The 18,370-nt window shown below is 36.9% G+C and overlaps 2 protein-coding genes across 2 annotated transcripts in view; one reads left to right on the top strand and one right to left on the bottom strand.

The window, feature by feature from the left end:
* The window catches only part of fbxo11a (F-box protein 11a), a 30,626-nt gene extending 27,018 nt beyond the window's left edge, over nucleotides 1-3,608 (top strand). Inside the window, 4 exon segments of the mRNA XM_042769523.1 lie at nucleotides 1-73; nucleotides 165-273; nucleotides 355-453; nucleotides 2,401-3,608. The exon segment at nucleotides 1-73 is cut by the window's left edge and continues 35 nt beyond it. Of these exon segments, the coding sequence (XP_042625457.1) occupies nucleotides 1-73; nucleotides 165-273; nucleotides 355-453; nucleotides 2,401-2,530 (411 nt within the window). The 3' untranslated portion in view covers nucleotides 2,531-3,608.
* A 2-nt stretch (nucleotides 3,609-3,610) lies between these two features.
* On the bottom strand, nucleotides 3,611-14,883 carry msh6 (mutS homolog 6 (E. coli)). The gene is given in 11 exon segments (XM_042769524.1): nucleotides 3,611-3,767; nucleotides 5,479-5,678; nucleotides 6,971-7,125; nucleotides 7,202-7,291; nucleotides 7,378-7,495; nucleotides 8,412-8,698; nucleotides 9,463-12,019; nucleotides 13,105-13,115; nucleotides 13,118-13,271; nucleotides 13,359-13,563; nucleotides 14,517-14,883. Coding segments are annotated over 11 exon segments (4,092 nt in total). The 5' UTR covers nucleotides 14,750-14,883; the 3' UTR covers nucleotides 3,611-3,685.
* Nucleotides 14,884-18,370: the final 3,487 nt, after the last annotated feature.

Raw genomic sequence — 18,370 nt, 5'->3', positions numbered from 1 at the left:
GAAGGCAATCAGATTTTCAACAACCGCTTCGGGGGATTGTTTCTTGCGTCTGGGGTCAACGTCACGATGAAAGGTGAAGTGGAACCTGGAGTCTTCAGTTTACTCACTTCATGATCCAGTGGACTATAAATATGAACATTACTCTCATTTAATCTTCTTCACAGACAACAAAATCATGAACAATCAGGATGCCATAGAGAAAGCGGTGAGCAGAGGTCAGTGCCTGTACAAGATTTCCAGTTACACCAGCTATCCAATGCACGATTTTTACAGGTAACGCTCCTCCTGAGAACCATCTGACATCTGAGTGTGCCCCTGGCGGCTGCTTCCTCACGCCTCTGTTTCTCTGTGCAGGTGTCACACCTGTAACACCACCGACCGCAACGCCATCTGTGTGAACTGCATCAAGAAGTGTCATCAAGGGCACGACGTGGAGTTTATTAGACATGATAGGTCAGTCATTCCCTACAAATGCTACTATTATTGTCCTTTGCATTTACGACTAAAACAAGAATCATTTTGCCTTTTTTTTTTTTTACACAACAATTAAGCTTGTTTTCTCCTCAAATGAACATTAATGTTAGGAAAAAAATTACATTAAGTACAATGAGTACAAAATGACTCGGAAAGTACATTTGGAAATGTGCATCGTATTATTTGCTGTACTTTCATTCATTTATGCTGATTATTATTATTTTTATATATATATATATATATATATATATATATATGTTACATTTGGAAATGTTATTTGTATTTTTTTATGTTGTTTATTTGTGTGTGTGTGTGTGTGTTTTTATGTGTGTGTGTGTATATATGTATGGTATACAGTACAGGTGTTTGGAAACATTACTATTTTTGTGTTTGTGAAAGAAGTTTCTTGTGTCATCAAGCCTGCATGTATTTGATCAACAAAAATACAGAAAAAACAAAATCATTGTGGATTATTACAACTTACAATACTTTTTCTATTTGAATATACTTTAAAAAAATAATTTATTCCTGTGATGCAAAGCTGAATTTTCAGCATCATTACTCCAGCCTTCAGTGTCACATGTAACATCCAGTCTATCACATGATCATTTAGAAATCTTCTATATTCTGATTTATTATGAAAACAGTTCTGCTGTCTATATATTTGTGAATAAAATGGTTAAAAAGAACTGCATTTATTAAAATAAAAAAAAAAAATAATAATATCTATTTATCTAATATATTTTCTTTACTATCACGTTTTTTATCAAAACAATAGTATTGATTCCTTAAAAAAAAAAGAAAGAAAAAAAAAAAAATTACTGCCCCCCCATTACTACCCAGCCTATAGTGTATGTGTTATTACACATTTTAAAAACATAGCCACGTCTATCAAAGTTATCCACATGATCATTTGTTCTGAAATCATTCTAATATTCTGATTTTTCTATGAGTGTTGGAAAACAGTTCTGCTGAAGTCTAATATATTTGATGAATAAAATTAAAAAGAAACGCATTTATTCAAAATAAAATAAAAACATTCTAATAATAGATATTCTAATATATAATGTTTTTTTTCTGTATTTTTGATCAAATACATGCAGCTTGATGAGCAGAAGAAATTTCTTTCAAAACATTAAAATACATGTAAAAAACTTTTTTACTTTGTAGTGTATATGTGTATATTTATGTTACTATATGTGTGTATATATGTGTGTGTATAGATGTTTTTGCATTATAATTACAATTTGAAAAGAAAAGTATTATTTAAATAATGTCACAATGTTATTTTTATTTATACAAACATTTAGGAGCACGTAATAAATTTTAGGAAAACATAATTTATTTTTCATTAATAAAATGAGGAGACATTTACAAGCAAAGTGATTTTAATTATTTGAACTAAAAGGTATACTAGATACTAGTTTAAATATTTTTGCTGCATTTCATTTTATTTATTTATTTTAGGTGTGGTATTGATATTTTTTTTTTTAAATAAAATTTAATTGCTAATTGACCTTGTTTTTGGCTAATTATCATGACTGTATCTCCAAATAAAATTGGTACAGATTGAATAATTGGTATGAAATTATATATAATATTTTTTGCATACATCCTGATAGCATATCATATATGCAATTATTTAATATATAATATTTATTTTAATATTTAAAATTAATTTTAGTTAATCATCTTGCCTGGACACTGTATTATAGATATTAAGAATTTAGTGGTAAATGTGCTTAATTGTCATGAAAATAATTACAATTTGAAAACGTATTCTTATTTCATTTAAATATTTAAAATTAGGCTTCACTTTCTAAAATGTAAAAATTAAATTGTATATTAGTTTTTGTATTGTGTGTACATATATACACACACACACACACATGATTTCTACTAATGGTCATGTGTTTGGCTCTGCAGGTTCTTCTGTGACTGCGGCGCAGGGACTCTGTCGAACCCTTGCACACTAGCCGGAGAGCCGACGCATGACACAGACACACTGTACGATTCAGCACCTCCTATAGAGTCCAACACACTGCAGCACAACTGAAGCGGAGCCGCTCCCAACACACAGACTCCATGTGCTCAGACGAGATTACACGCTAGAAATAATTCAGTTTGATTCAAATAGACTCTGAGGAAAGAAAGCATTGCGTAAACACAGAGAGGAAACATTTCTATTTAACAGACGGTCGGTCTGCTGTGGATTCGGTGTGGATCTCGGACAGCGCCGGGGACTCAGGATGTGTGGGACGGGAAATGAGGACGTCTGAGCCACACGAGAGAAACACACCCAGAGCGAACAGACTCGATGCTTCCCATGCAGCCGTCACCGCGCTCTTGTATATGTACAGAAAAAAATGACCCAGCACTTCAGTTTTGCTTTTCATTGTTTTTTTTTTTAAAGACGTTGAGTTCTTAAGGTTCTTGATTTTAATGCTTTCTCATGTAGTTTTGTATTTCCAAGCAAAAATCTTAAACGTACTTGAATGTCTTTTTATTTTATTGTAAGTATATTCATTTCAGGGTTGTTTATACCTTAGATTGCTGTATTTGTTCTGATGTCGCAGGATGTAAGTTCTTTCTGTGAAAGAGATTTGAGGAGAAAAGAGAAAAGAGAGAGAAACACTAAAGTATTCTCCAGCAATGTTTCAAGTGTGAACGTGACAGGAAGTGTTTTCACGAGACTGGTCATAACGATTCGGCCCATGTGCATATGTTCAGAAGTGAGTTAGATGATTAGCCCCGCCCCCTTATCCTGATTGGACGATGACAGGATTTAAAACCGCATCGTGTTCTCGCGCAGCTCCGCTCCGAATGCCTCGAGCGAGGCGACGTGAGCCGAAGAGACATTGCTGGAGATTTTTAAGAGGCTTCGTGCTGATCTGAAGCTCTGATGAATATCTGTACAGCTTTTGTGTTTTTTCCCCCTCCATCCAACTGTATTTGGTGACCGTGGGTTCTCATACAGCCTGAATTGTATGCATGTTCCATGACATCTAGACTTAATATATTGTGAAGTACTCAATAACCATTATGTAGCTGTTAGTAATTAATCAAAAGTTTAATTTCCTAGTCAAAGAGGAACGTGTTACATTTTTTTAAATAAACTTTATTAGATCATTTCAGTAGTGAGCGCTTGCTTTCTGTGTGACAACAAAAAAACTCCTGGACTTGTGAACAGAAGTACTTTAAACACTTTCTATCACAGCTTGCCGATCATCCGAACCAATGTTGTGAACCGTTCGCGATCAGCGGTGGGGTTTTCAGCAAATGAGCACAACTTCCTGTTAAAACAAAAGAGATTATAGTCAATAAATTAGTACAGGATCTGAACTTACATTATAAAAAACATCGTCACTTTTAAAAGGTTCGGGAATGCATCAAAATTATTTTTAGTGTTGGAAAATATTGTTTGATGGAATAGCTCCATTTTAAGCAGTCCTGACTGTGAAAATGTTATATAATGCTTTTAAAGTGCCGTTTGGCACTTGAGAGATTTTTCTCATTATTATCACGGTTGAAATGGCTTCAGCTTCAGTTAAGTATCTTTATAAAATGATTTTTTCCCCACTGAGGAGCATGAGCTTTTAATTTGAAAAATTTAGGTGTGCATAGAACTTTAACTGTAAGGGTGCATGCAGATTTATAACACTGTACTTTATTTTACCTTTGCAAATTACAAAAAACAGTTAACTCTAATGCGAGGGTGTTTTTAACGCAGTGTCTGTGGGAGTGATGGTAAATTAAACCTCGTTCTCTCCACTGACTGCCTTTATCATCTCGCTCTATTTTTTTATTTTATTTTTTTAAGTCATGATTTGCTATTTGAGCAAATGGGAATGCAAATAATTTATTTGTGGTAGTCTCCCATTGACTGCTATAGAGGTTTACCCAACTATGATGACTTCTGCTGCTGAGAAACCTGGAAATGTGAAAAAGGTCCATTAAAGAAGCCCAAAATACACCGGGACTCTTATTTTGAAGTGCTCATTCAGATGAACATTTGTGGTTAAAAAGTAATTTTTTTTTTTTTTAGGAAATGAGCAATGTTTTCTCTAGATAAGACTCTTATTCCTCGGCTGGGATCATGTAGGGCCCTTTGAAGCGGCACTGAAACTGCAATTTGGACCTTCAGCCCGTTGATCCCCCTTGAAGTCCATTATATTGGAAAAAAAACTTCAGCCCGTTGATCCCCCTTGAAGTCTTTTTTATTCTTGAAGTCCATTATATTGGAGTCTCACCACTAAAATGCCCAGATTTCTCATAATTACGAGAATTTTAGTGTGAAATGTACTTAATGAAAACGTCAATGCAAAAAATCTGAACGGTCCAATCAGAACTCAGTTCGTTAAGTCACTCATTTGTAGTGATGGCTGCTTTTGAAACACTGCTTCACGAAGCTTCGAAATCTTTGCGAATCATGTTTTGAAACAGTGGTTCGGATTACAGATCAAAATGCCAAAGTCACGTGATTTCAGTAAACGAGGCTTCATTACGTCATAACGGTTTCGAAATTTCAATAGTTCGCCTTGGGGGGGCGATCTCTGTGAACCACTGCATCAGCGTCTATAATCATACGACCTCGGATCAGTTTGATCAGTTTGTAGACATTTTTAATAAAACATTTAAGTAATTAAAAGGACGAGTAGCAGTTAATAGTCTCTTACTGGCCTGTTTAGACAAGCGCTCCATGAAACAAACAAACACAAGCCCTTGCAAATTATTTTAAAGACGCCTATTATACAGACACTTCATTTTTAATAGTATTTTATTATTTTGATTGCATTTAATATATTATACTTGCAAGAAAGCGTTTTGATTGGGTTTGTAAAAGCTGTTTTTATGCATGTTTTGGTCTGGGTTTTTGTTGCATTTACACAGTTTTGACCAGCATGTGGTGTTTTGAGCGATTCAAAACAGTGAATCATTTTGCAAAGCGATTGATTCAATTGATTCGAAGCTTGGAAATGGTTTGTTTCTCACATCACTACTTACTTGAATACCCTGAGAGACACGGTGCTCCTCTCGAACTCGCGCGCCTTCTTATGGCCGGACTGGATGACTTCCTCCGGGATGTTTGCCAGGCGAGCCGCGTTGAAGCCGTAACTTTTGGGACACGCGCCTCTGATGAACTTGTACAGGAAAGTGATGGTCTCCTGACTGGGGTCCTCGCACTCATTCTCCACCATACAGGCCTGACAGGAAACTCAGGGAGATCAGGTCACTCCAAATATAGCTCAGTGTACAGTAAGAAATGAGCAGGGTCCATTTCTGATTTAATGCTGACTATTTACACTAACAGGTGTCAAAATAAAACATCACACCTTGTTAAATAACCCACACTCATCATCCCTAAAAGCGTGGGAATGCACTCACAGTGGAAGTCTAATGGGAAAGTGTTTGGGAGGATTTAACAGGAGAAACCTGTAAAAGTTCCTCGATCATTCTTTTATCGATGGGACTAATGTTCTAGATGGACACACTTTTGGTTAAACATGAAAAAGTCTGAAAGTTATCAAGTTTAAATGGTCATGGCAGAAGCTAAAAACCTGGATATAAAGACAAGGTTAGTAAATGATTTGTAAATTAATTTTTAATTGTATATTTTAGGTTTTCATTTTAATTCTAGTAAACATTTTATGAATTTTGCTTTTTTTTTGTATTTAAAAAACAAAAAAACTTCCTTTTTAAAGATTTTTTACTTTCAAATATTAATTATTTAAAGACTTCCTAAATTAAAATGCATCAGTATATTTTAGTATCATTTTTACACTATTATAGTTTTTTTATACACTATTTTGAAGTAGCTTTTTTATTTGTTCTATCTTTATTTTAATTTCAATTAATATTACATTATTATTTTTGTATTTTAAAAATATGTCTAAATAGTTTATGTTTATATTACATTATTATTTTTGTATTTTAAAAATATGTATAATTAGTTTTTGGTTATACTTTATAAGATTTGTTTTTGTATCATTTTTAACTTTTTAAAATTTTTTTGAGTTTTTTTTTGTTATACTTTGTTTCCATCTAAATTTTAGTCAATGTTTTAGTCATTTTTTTATTTTTTTTTTAACTTTTAAACATTTCTTATTTATAGACTTTCTAATTTAGAATGCATGTTATTTTATGTAGTATTATTTATAGACTTCACGTTTTATTCATATTAAATTTTTTTACAAAGTTTACATTAATTTTATTCAATGTTTTTGTATTTTTTTTTAAATGTCTATATGTTTTGTATTAATATTTTAGTTTAATTTATTTTAGTATTTCAAGTTCATTTAAAAAATAAGAAGTTTTCTGTATTTAATTTCAGTTAACGTTCTTTTTTTTTTTTTTTTAACAACAATAAGTGCATTCGTGTAAATGATTTTTGCATGTCTTTACAAACATTTTACATTGTAGTCGTCAGCAGGCCACAGAATATTACTGAAAATGTTTTTGCTATTTTCTGTATGAAGGTGCAGACGGTGAAACGGACCATGTGTCCGAGTCTGACGGCGGGGTCCTGGACGTGCTCCTCCACCAGTGAGTGGTAATGAGTGGAGAACAGGGTCCGGCAGCAGATCTTCTCTGACAGCTCCTTCACCACTGCGCTCGCAATGGCTGTGCCGTCATACGTGGCCGTACCTCTGCCTGCAGTTCAAGCAGAACTAAAGGTTACCATCTACTGTGGGTGCATAGTTTAATGTGAGATGAGCAACTAAATTACCCAGTTCATCCAGCAGCACGAGGGAGTGGTTGGTGGCGTGCAGCAGGATGCTGGCCGTCTCGCTCAGCTCCACAAAGAACGTACTTTCACCTAGAAAACAAAACACAGTCGATTAAGTATTCAGAGTAATGCTCACGCGTGAAGATTGAACGGATAAGAAGCAAGTGGCGATTTACCAGACATTATACGATCAGAGGCGCCGAGACGAGTGAAGACTCGGTCCACGGGAGTGAGACGCAGACTCTCAGCAGGCACGTAACAGCCCAGCTGGGCCAGAATCACCACCAGACCACACTGAGAAGGACAACAGAATAAAATCTGAAAGAATCTGCATATTACTTTATTTCAGTTTAACTGGTAATTCACCACTTAGGTCCCTTCAATAGTTCTCAGTTATAAGAAATTATTTTTAAAAGCACAATTATTCCATATAAATAATGAGGTCAATAGATTTGTGTAGTTATGCAATATTTTCCACCCTTTTCGAACAATAAATTCCTTTAATTTTTTTTTTTTTTTTTTTTTATTAATTATAGATATATTTTAATTTTTATTAATATGTTATTTTTTTGTTATTATTTTTTTTTTTTTTTTTATAGAATTAACAAAAAAGGCTAAAAAAAATTATATAGAAACCTGCAATTCCCATAAATAAGAGCTCCAACCACATCCTTCCTTTTTTTCCTTTTTTTTAATAAAAAATAAAAAACAAGGTCCATGTTTTTTATAGATTTAATTAATATTATTTAATCATTTATTATGTTCACTGGGAGAATTTCCAGGCCTGTACAACTAAACTGGCAGAAAGAATTAAAAATAATTCGATTACAGTTCTTTACTGAATAATGCAATGCACAATGAAATCGAAAAATTCGGTCACGGTTCAGTACAAATTTATTTTGGTGTGGTTCATAATTACTTTCGAATACAATGTAAAATGTCATTTACTTCTTTTGCGACACTTGGATATCACACCAGATCTGAAGGTTTACATTTTACGTGTTTAAAACCAAAAACAAGTCAAGAATAGTATTTCTGTAACTAAGTTGTTTTGGATAAAAGCTTCTGTATGCAAAATGTATTCAGGAGAAGAATACATGCCGTACTGTTATTCAATGCATTTAATTATAATTTAAGATTTGTGGACATTACCCTTTCACTAACACATCATGAACATTGTTTTTGTTGAAAATAGGTTAGCAACACTCACCTGTCTCATCAGGGTGGACTTGCCTCCCATGTTCGGCCCGGTGACTAGTACACATGGGGCAAGTGCTTGACCGTTATCTTGACCCTCTTCTTCTTCACCACCGGGGCAAGCGATGAAGATGTCATTGGGGATGAAATCATCACCGAAGAAGGTCTTGGTGACGCAGGGGTGACGGGACCTTCTCAGATCCAGGAAGGGGCGTGACTGAGACCCCGGGAGAACTATCTCTGGTCTTGTCATGGGCCCGTCGATGCTCTGACTGTACCGGGACATGCTCAACAGCACGTCTGCAGAGGTGGAGAGAACAACAGGAACATGTCAGTGCACCCTATTACCAATCACAATATCACTTTCGGACCAAAACATTGATTTCACAGTTCTGAAAAATCTTAAATTATGAGAAGAAATGAAAAACCTTTCAAATTAAACATGCCAGTTGTTTTTAAATGCCTTGGTGAAGTTGTGCATGCAACCATTCTGTAGCTATCTTCAATGCCAAACAATGCAACATGCTGTTGCAATTCAGTTACATGCACAGTCTTGCACATTATGCTTAAGGCAACAACTAAACCTGTATCTTTGATTTTGAACATAAATGTCTGACTTTTTAAAGTTGCAGGGCAGTGGAATGGGAAAAAAGATGCATTTTTAAAACGTTTAACTCTCTTGTTAATGCCCAAGATGCTGCAAATGATGTAAGTGACATCTGTGTCTTGCAATGTCAGGATATCGATACACACAAACAGGTTTTAATGAGCTGGTTTTTCTCAATCAGCTTTTTGTTGGGCATGCAAATCCACTAGTAACTAGCATAAAATCAATGCTTTGACAACCTATCCATAAAGAAGAGCTAAATAAACCACAGCTGAATTTGAAAAACAGCTTATTTTCAGATGAATTCTGAATGAATTGAGCATGTTGGCATTACTGATGTAAAGTATGGTAAATGTGACGTTCTGCATGAAGTATCTTTTGATGAATAGGTAAAAACAATGTGTTCTCCTCTCCTTTTTATGTATACCAAATGTTTAAATGTTGTTTTTTTTCTTACCAAGTACTGCCATGCACTCAACCGCTGTCTGCCAATCTTTGCACTTCTTGTCGAAGTTGTAGAAGAGTCTTCTCATGCAGTCTTTCAGTGCTGCTTCTCGTTTGTCTTCCCAGCTCTGTAGCTCTGAAAACAGCCTCTCACTGTCTTTGGTTGAGTACCGTTTCCATCCCTTCTTAGTGGACCTCACCTCGTACTCCTCCGGCACACTCCTCTGGGAAACACTGTCTGGAACTTCGAGCTGGTAGCGGTTCCTTCCTGTTCCCCAAAAAGAAAGATTCTTACAGCCCAGTCGCTTCTTCTGTCGGTCCAGGTATTCCTGCAGGCCTCTCTCACATTCTTTTATCCCGTTTAAGGCCTGGTCGTACTCCGGATCGAAGCCGGCCTTTGGCGTGATGACGCCTGTGGTGCGAGCCTTCTGATGGTCGAAAGCCGTATCCCAACGTTTGAGCTCTGGCGAAAGGTCTGGGAAAAGCCCATCTTCGTTTTCAGTCTTGAGGAGCATCACTTGACGCAACAGTTTGGATTTGAAGCCTTCTGCAGTGGGCTCCATGATCGACACGATTTCTCTCATAACTTTAAAGCCCTCGAGCGCGGCGAGAAAGTCGGCGATCTTGCGTTTGCTGTAGACGACTTCTTCGTACAGAATGGCTCGGGAGTCCGGATGGTCCTGTCCTTTCAAAGGAGTACCCATGCTGTGGATCTTGCTAAGCAGCCTTTCGAGATCCGGAAGCTTCTTTAGCAGGTCTGTGACTTCGGTCGCTTGGGACGGCGCGCCCGTCAGGTCCTCCACTGCATCTAGGCGATCTCCAATGGAGGATGGATTGCAAAGAGGGCCGCAGAGCCATTGCTTTAGCAAGCGTTTGCCAAAGGGAGTGCAACACGTGTCCAGTCGCTCAAGTAGGGTTCCCTCAGGACCTCCAGTTGAGCTGTTATGAAGGATCTCAAGGTTAGCAAGAGTCACGCCATCCAAAACCAATCGTTGACGAGTCTGGGCAAAGAAACACGACGCTCCTCCAGCCTGCTCCATCTCTACGTCGACAGGAACATACTCCTCGAAGTTTCCCATTGAGAGAAGCTCCTTATCCACTAGACATTTCTTCAAGTAGAACATGCATCCGCCAAATGCAGAAAGCGCAAGTTCGTAACCCGTTTTTGGAGTGAGGCTCAAAGCGTCACATTCGGACGTCATTGCTTTTAGAGTCGAAGGCAACACTGATGTCTTTTCATCACCGTCTTTGCTTTCGTTGAAGTAGTCTTCCTCTGAAAGGACCTTGAGGGTCTTCTGCGCATCCCAAAACTGCGAACCGGCATTGAGGCCTTCTTGTAGAGTTGACGACAAGATGGCTTTAAAGATTTTCGACGTCTCGGCTGACGGGATGCCCTTCTCGTAAAGCACCTGGGCTGGCGAATAGTGTGCCACCAGAGTACGCAAACGGGAACAATGCCGGTCATCCTGGAATTGACCGATATGGAAGCGTCCCACCGAGGTGTCGACGAAACAGACCCCGTAGATGTGTCCGTGTCCCGCGCTGTCCTCCTCGCTCTTCTCTTTAACGCTCAGTAGATACTTGCTTTGAGTTTCAGAAGGGGCGCCGTCGAGCACGCTGTACGTCTGAGTCCCCCGCGTGATGATTCGGCAAACCTCTCGCTTGACGACGCGGTCGAATTTAGTGGGACGCGCCAACGTCTTACATCGGGCTTCCATCATCTCAGGCGTCTCGGTCTGCTCCACGCGAGCCACTTTGTAGCCTTTTTGCACGAGCACGTCTGAGAAGCGTCCAAAGCCGATCTCGGGGAAGCCAGAATGTGCCCAAGTACCCCTCATGAAGGTAAGACCGAGTTCGTTGACGCCGATCACAGCGTCCATGTGGTAGAGCTCGTAGAACTTACCGACTTTGTAGAACAGGACGGTATCGAACATCTCGGACTTCAGCTGCCACCAGCGGCGCATCCCAGGCGTCGTCCTGTTGTGGAAATCCTCGGGGACGTATAGAGTCGCGGGGTCGTAGTTTTCGTCAGACTGACGTCTGCGCTGCGCATCCTTCCGCTTGCCGTCTTGCAGCCACTCGAGTTTCTCGTGGTCCCACACCGTTGGTCCTCCATCCGTCCCGTTTGCGCCGCTGCTCTGACTCTCGAAGTTGTCCGGGGCTGAGAAAGAAGAGAGTCGAGATTTGGTGTCAGGCGCCACAGACGAAAGAGGTGCTCGTTTTGGTGGATCTGCTTTGCTCTTTGATGTAGCAGGCTTCTCTGAAGGACGTTTGCGCTTCACGGGTTTCACAGGGCTGTCTGGTTCAGTCTCCGGCTCGCTTTCTTCTTCATCCTCAGCCCCGCTGCTCACTCCCTCCTCCTCATCATCATCCTCGTCGCTGCTTCCTCCCGCCTGATCAGGTTTGAACTCTTCACCGGAGTCATCGCTGTCGGACGCCACCACGATTCGGCGACGCTTGGGCTTCAGACCCTTTTCAGCTGCAGCACGAGACGAACGTCGACTGAGCTTTGCCTTTTCTTCAACCTCTTCCTCAGACACTTCTGCATCTGATACAGTTGATTTATCAACCTATAGTAATATATACATATATGATAATGATATTAAAATAATGTAAACACAACTGAAAGATGAATAAGTTACAAAAAGTTATATACAGGTGTAATGGAATATACAGTATTAGAATAGTTTTGTGATTAAGATGCCGTTTGTGCATTTATGCTAAATGTATTTAGTCAAACAGATTTGGAAAGACTAAGAAATATGTTAATTATTTTAAATTTTTGGTTTAACTATCCTCTTAAAACTACACGCATGTTTTATGTGCATATGAACTAGGGCTGTGCAAAAAAAAAATAGAATGCGATTTCACGCGCATCTCATCAGTAAAGATGCTTCTGTAATTAGTAGTATATTTCCAGCACGTGTGTTAAGATCAGGGTTGCCAGGTTTTCAAAACAAATCCTGCCCAGTTGCTTCTCAAAACTAGTCCAAAACTAGCCCAATCGAGTTTCCAGGAGGTTCCCCGATAAAAATTGCATCCCGAGGTTAAAATATACGTTTTTTTGGCAGGGTTGCCTTGGTAAAATTTGCATTTTAGGGGCTAAATATCACGTTATTGGTATTGGGGTCGCTTCAATCCGCGGACATGAAAAACAACCGCAGACTTGGCAACGGTTTTTCTTGTGAAGCGGCATTTACTACACAGAGCCGTAGTCCACCGACAAGCTACACAAAATCGACAAAGAATCGCCTGCGATTTTAAAATCGATTTTGTGTAGATTGTCAAGTGAATTACGGCTCTGTGTAGTAAATGCCAACCAGTGTTGCCAAGTCTGTGGTTGTTTTTCATGTTCGTGGGTTGAAGCAACCCCAATACCAATAACGTGATATTTAACCCCTAAAATGCGAATTTTGCCAAGGCAACCCTGCCAAAAACCTGTATTTTTAATCGCCAGAACGAAACACGATTGGACTAGTTTTGAGAAGCAACTGGGCAGGTTTTGTTTTGAAAACCTGGCAACCCTGATCAGAACGTACGTGCTGGAGATATACTACTAATCACAGGAGCGCCTTTACTGAGGAGATGGGTTATATTTTTTTCGATTTTTTGATATGAATTTATTTTGGTTTAGTTTGTTCTAGTGTATGTTTACTTCTATATCTTTTCTTCTTCATCAGACGGATCCATGCACACGGACATCTTCAGTCTCTGCTCAGGACAGTCCTTCATCGCAACATCCGCCAGCTCCATCGCTTTACGGATCACAGGCTTTCCGCTGAAGAACACGCCGCCGGATTTGGCATCTGCGCTATCAGAGCCGAAAAAACCCCAATAATAGTTCATATTCCAGCTTGAGAAGAAAGTGGACGAAAACAACGTTCTTCTGGAAACGAAGACCTGCTCACCTTGATACTCTCGTATGTATTTTGTGTTTACCCATCCTCGGGTTGGCGGTTCATCGAAGAAGTGAACGTGGAGTCTTTGGTCTCGTCCACGTCCCCTCATCTGCTGTCCGGTGAGGGGCTGAGGAACAACCATACAGGGCCACCAGGGATGGCCTTCCATCTTGGCCCAAACCAGAGCGCCAGCGCTAAATACGGATGACGGTTCTCTGCTGGAGAGAAACAACGATCTCAAATAAATCATGGTACATAAGATTAAAATTAAGCACTTAATGCGTTTTGGCACCGTGTCCAAATCATTTTTGAAGGCTGCGTTAAGTATGTATACATATATAGTGAGTATATCAGTGTGACTAATGCATTTTATTTTATCTACACATTTTATCTGGTTTATTAATAAAAAGTCATAAAACTATGTTCAATATTAAGTAAAGAAAACTTTGAAATTATTGTTTATAATCGTTTTAGATGCAATACGTCACACTGCAAAGACTAATTTATATATTAATATGACAATAATGTACTTTTCATAACTATAATTTTTATATTAACTCATTAAATCAGCGGTAGACCTGACGGAGTAAACATTAAAAACGCATAGGAATTGGTTTATGCTACATAACTACATAAATACTATATAAAAAAAAGTCATAAAAATAATTAAACGACATGCTTAAAGGGTTCGTACACTCGTGTTTGGATACTGTTCTAAAATTAATGTATTATTTTAAAGTAACAATGTACTGTAGTAGCGGTTTTTTAATGTAAAGTATGGTTGCTATGGAGAATTTTTGTAAGGGACGCTCCTATTGGTCAAAACCGCCCCCTTCCACAAAATCTCCCGCCAAACAGTAGCACGTGGAGTCATATATTTGACACAGTACTCCGGTAAGTTTCCATAATGTGTTAATAATCTACAAAATTCAAATTGTGAAACTAATACTTGCAAAATGTTACTGCAATTAAATACATACGTGTCATTTTAAACCTACAAAAAAAAAAAAAAAAAAATTTCTACCAATGCAAATACGGCACATGACAAAACTGTAAGGTACTTTCAAGAATACCATGGTACTTGTTAATTAAATTTTAATGCATATATCAAAGTACCATGATATCTCACGATAGCATCACTGTGGTAACCAGTCCCTGGTTCCTGTACCTGTCTTTAGTATGGGCTGCTTTCTCTCCGAATAGTTTCGCATGTCCAGCTTTAGCTTGAGATTTGACGGGTTTTGGTGGAGTTTTCTTGCTGCTGACTTTGGCTTCTTCTTTGGGTGAGGTGTTGGATCTGCTCGCTGCATCTGCCTCCGCTGGAGACGGGTTAGATCTGGCCTTCACCGCGAGAGGCGGCGACTTCGTGAAGAAATTAAAAAGAGAGCTTTGCTTCGCCATCTCTCCAAATGGGTGCTGTGCAATATGGTGTTTAATTACTCAAAAACAACTCATATATTCCATTCCAGCAGGTCCGGAACTGTCCGGCGGAGCTGAGAGTTCGCGGAAAAACGCTGCTGGTGCCGCGGAACGGGAAGAGGTGTGACGTCTGAAGGCTGTGGTGTGGTAGGAATATGTGTGTATGTTTTTACTTTTACGACAACGTGGTTGATGTGGTGTGCTTTTGTTTTTTTATTTAGGAAATGTATAAGGGGTGTATATGTTATGCTGTTTTAATGCTCTATAATTAAATTCTTACTAGTAAGAATTACAATTTGAGAGATCTTTGCAATTTGTACGAGCTCTATAATTCTTCTTATAGTAATAGTTTTTACTAGTAACAATTCATTAGAGAACTCTGTAATTCAATTCTTACTAGTACGAATTACAATTAGAGAGATCTTTAATGCAATTTGTGCTAGTAACAATTCATTAAAGAGCTCTATAATTCAGTTCTTTCTTGTAACAATTCATTAGACAGCTCTATAATTCAATTCTTACTAGTAATAATTTATTAGAGAGCTCTATAATTAAATTCTTACTAGTAACAATTCATTAGACAGCTCTATTATTCAATTCTTACTAGTACCAATTACAATTAGAGAGATCTTTAATGCAATTTGTACTAGTAACAATTCATTAAATAGTGCTATAATTCAATTCTTACTAGTAACAATTCATACAATTCATTCATACGATAACATTCATTCAATACGACGCTTTAAAAACGTGATGCTGAAGTTACGCATGTGTTCTGTGTGAGTCAAAAAATTAATTATTAAAATTAATAGAATTAATAGAAATGTAAAAAGTGGTGTCTACTAGTAATATTCATATGAGACATAAAAGGGCGCTAGCAAGCCAAATTTCAAATATATAATCTAGATTAATAGGATTGATATAGCAAAGGGCACTAGCAAGCCAAATTTCAAATATATAATCTGATGGTGCTATGAAGCGTCGCTTGTACTGAGATCTGATGTTTGGCCTGAGGGGACTCTAAGATGTAGATCTGTAAGAGTGTATTTATTCGAAGTAGTATATGAGAGAAGGCAGCATAGTAGTTTGAAAGCAATGTGATGGATTAGAAAGATATTATGTCATATTTAGTTTTCATTTTGTGTCAGCAGGGTGCAGTGTTGGCCCACAACAAATTTGCACGACTTCACGCAGTAAATGGTCATGCATTTGTAGGATTTGTAATATTGATGTGTTGGATTAGTTTGTGATATTTGGATATGATTTTTTAGAATGTTTTTATAGTTTTACTATATAGACACATTTAGAACAGGAACAAAAAGTTTTGTAATATTAACTAATTTGTGATATTTAGATCTGGATTAGAGAGTTTTGTAATATTATATAAGGTTATTTTTGGATCATTCAGATACTATTTTATTATGTTTTTATGAACAAAAAGTTTTGTAATATTATATAAGGTTATTTTTGGATCATTCAGATTTTTTTTTTTTTTGTTTTTTGTTTTTTATGGTAAATATAGTTAAATTATGTTAAAATGAATAAAAATGGTTTATAAATAGTTTTTATTCATTTTTATTTCAAGTTTTAGTTATTTTAGTAAATCAAGTTAATAGATTTTAGAATTTAAGTTTTAATTTCATTTTATCATCAATTAACGTTTATTTAACATTTATTATTTAAATAGTTTTAGTTAACTGTAATAACCCTGATGTAAGATATGATATCCATATCTCTCTCTTATAATATAGAAGATGTATCAAATATTCTACAACTTTTCTACAACAAGTGTAAGTGAATTAGCCACGTGATCTCCTTCTACTTTGGATTAATCTGAAGGAAAAAAAAAAAAAGTATAAACTTAGACAAAATGCATAATAGGAGCATCTTTCAGTCTTCTCAGATTTACACCCAACTGTACAGATGGTTACAGTTGCATAGACAGCATGGATATATGCAATACAGAAACAAATAGGATCACAAAAAAAGAGCTTTAGAAGCTGTGACGGTGTTGATTTGTCCAAATCACACTGTATGTCTGTGAGTTTGGGGATCTGGTAATTGTGATTGCCCAAATCTCATAATCTGTTTCAGGAAATACAGGCATTATTGGGTCTCTGTAGCCATTGCAGTGGTGTTTTTATCCCGTCTGAGGTGTTACTGGAGTGCAGTGCTCTTGACAGCTGAGCCGTGTGTTTCTGTGGGAGGAAGAGGTGTAGGTTTCTTTGTCAAGTCAGTAATCATCTTCACCATTTTCAGTGTGTTCTTCAGTAACACTGATTATTAAATCTGACAGACTGAAGTATAATAGCACGGTCGAAATGACTCGGTAGCAAGCTGTACTTTAAAGCGAACACTTTCTCAGCCTCATGCTCTTATTTGTTTGGTCAGGATAATTTCCAGTCACTGTTGACTCTCTCATTAATTCGTCTGCGGTGCTTATGACTCCATATTCTCACTATGCTTATCTGTCACGATGCATTGAATGTTTCTGTTTCTCATCTATAAGATAGCTCTTTGTGTCTTTATTTAACCTTGACACTTTCACACAGAAAAACTCAATGCAGCACCTTTTAGCACCAAACCTGTGGTATGGGATTGTTCTGCAGTGAACAGACAGATAAAGCGGCTAAGGAAGCTCTTCAGTTAGAAATAACAGAATGTAATATTCCAGTAAAATCTGATTTAAATCTGTACATTAATAATTAATGGCTAATGTAATGAATGCATATACAGCAAACTATATGAAGTGAATCCAGTAGTAAAGGAAAGAAGTAATTACTGTTTTGAAAATAGATATGACCATGTTGTATATACAGGATGCTGAATTGGACATGCAGTACTCACTCATTCACATTTATTGAAAGCTGGTGTGGTCAAAGACAAATTTCAACCATGTTTGATATGTATTGTATTGTTTGTGTTGTATTGAAAACTCATTACCTATACAACAGGTAAAAATAGCACAAGCCATGATGAGTCATTATTCATAGTCTGAATCAGCAACGGATCACAGCCTTCTGCATCTATCTAGAAAATTAATTTGACATAATGATTTCAAACTTCAACTTCAAATCAGAAACATGCTTTAAAAAACATTGAAAACAGGTCTGATATAGATAATTGACATGGCATACAGATAAAGACATGTTAACATTTTGTCTAGAATTGTGATTGTATCTGATTTGAGTGGGTTTCTTTGTTGTTTTTAAGCTGTTTGTTGTGTCTGATTTTGGAAACCGTGAACGACATGTGTTTGTGTGCATTTGTTTCAGTGGTGCTATTGTAATATTTTAACTATTAAAACATTTCTAAGTATTAGATTTTTTTTATTTTTTTATTTTTTATTTAAAAATATTGTTTTGGCAACTAGCTCAAATAAAATAAGTACTAAAATCAGAATGAAATAAAAATTTTTTTTTTAAAATAAAACCATTAGAAAATAAGTTTTCATTAGTTGAATTAAAGCTGAAATAAAATATAAATGTTAGATATATTTATAGAATATATTTATATATGTGTTGCCTTGGCAACTAGGTGAAATAAAACAAGTTTAAATACTAAAATCACTAAAGCGGAAATCAAAATAAATTAAAGCCAAAT

The sequence above is a fragment of the Cyprinus carpio genome, chromosome A13 (genome assembly GCF_018340385.1).
Source record: "Cyprinus carpio isolate SPL01 chromosome A13, ASM1834038v1, whole genome shotgun sequence".
Taxonomy (NCBI): domain Eukaryota; kingdom Metazoa; phylum Chordata; class Actinopteri; order Cypriniformes; family Cyprinidae; genus Cyprinus; species Cyprinus carpio.
This window is presented reverse-complemented; position numbering and strand designations above follow the sequence as displayed.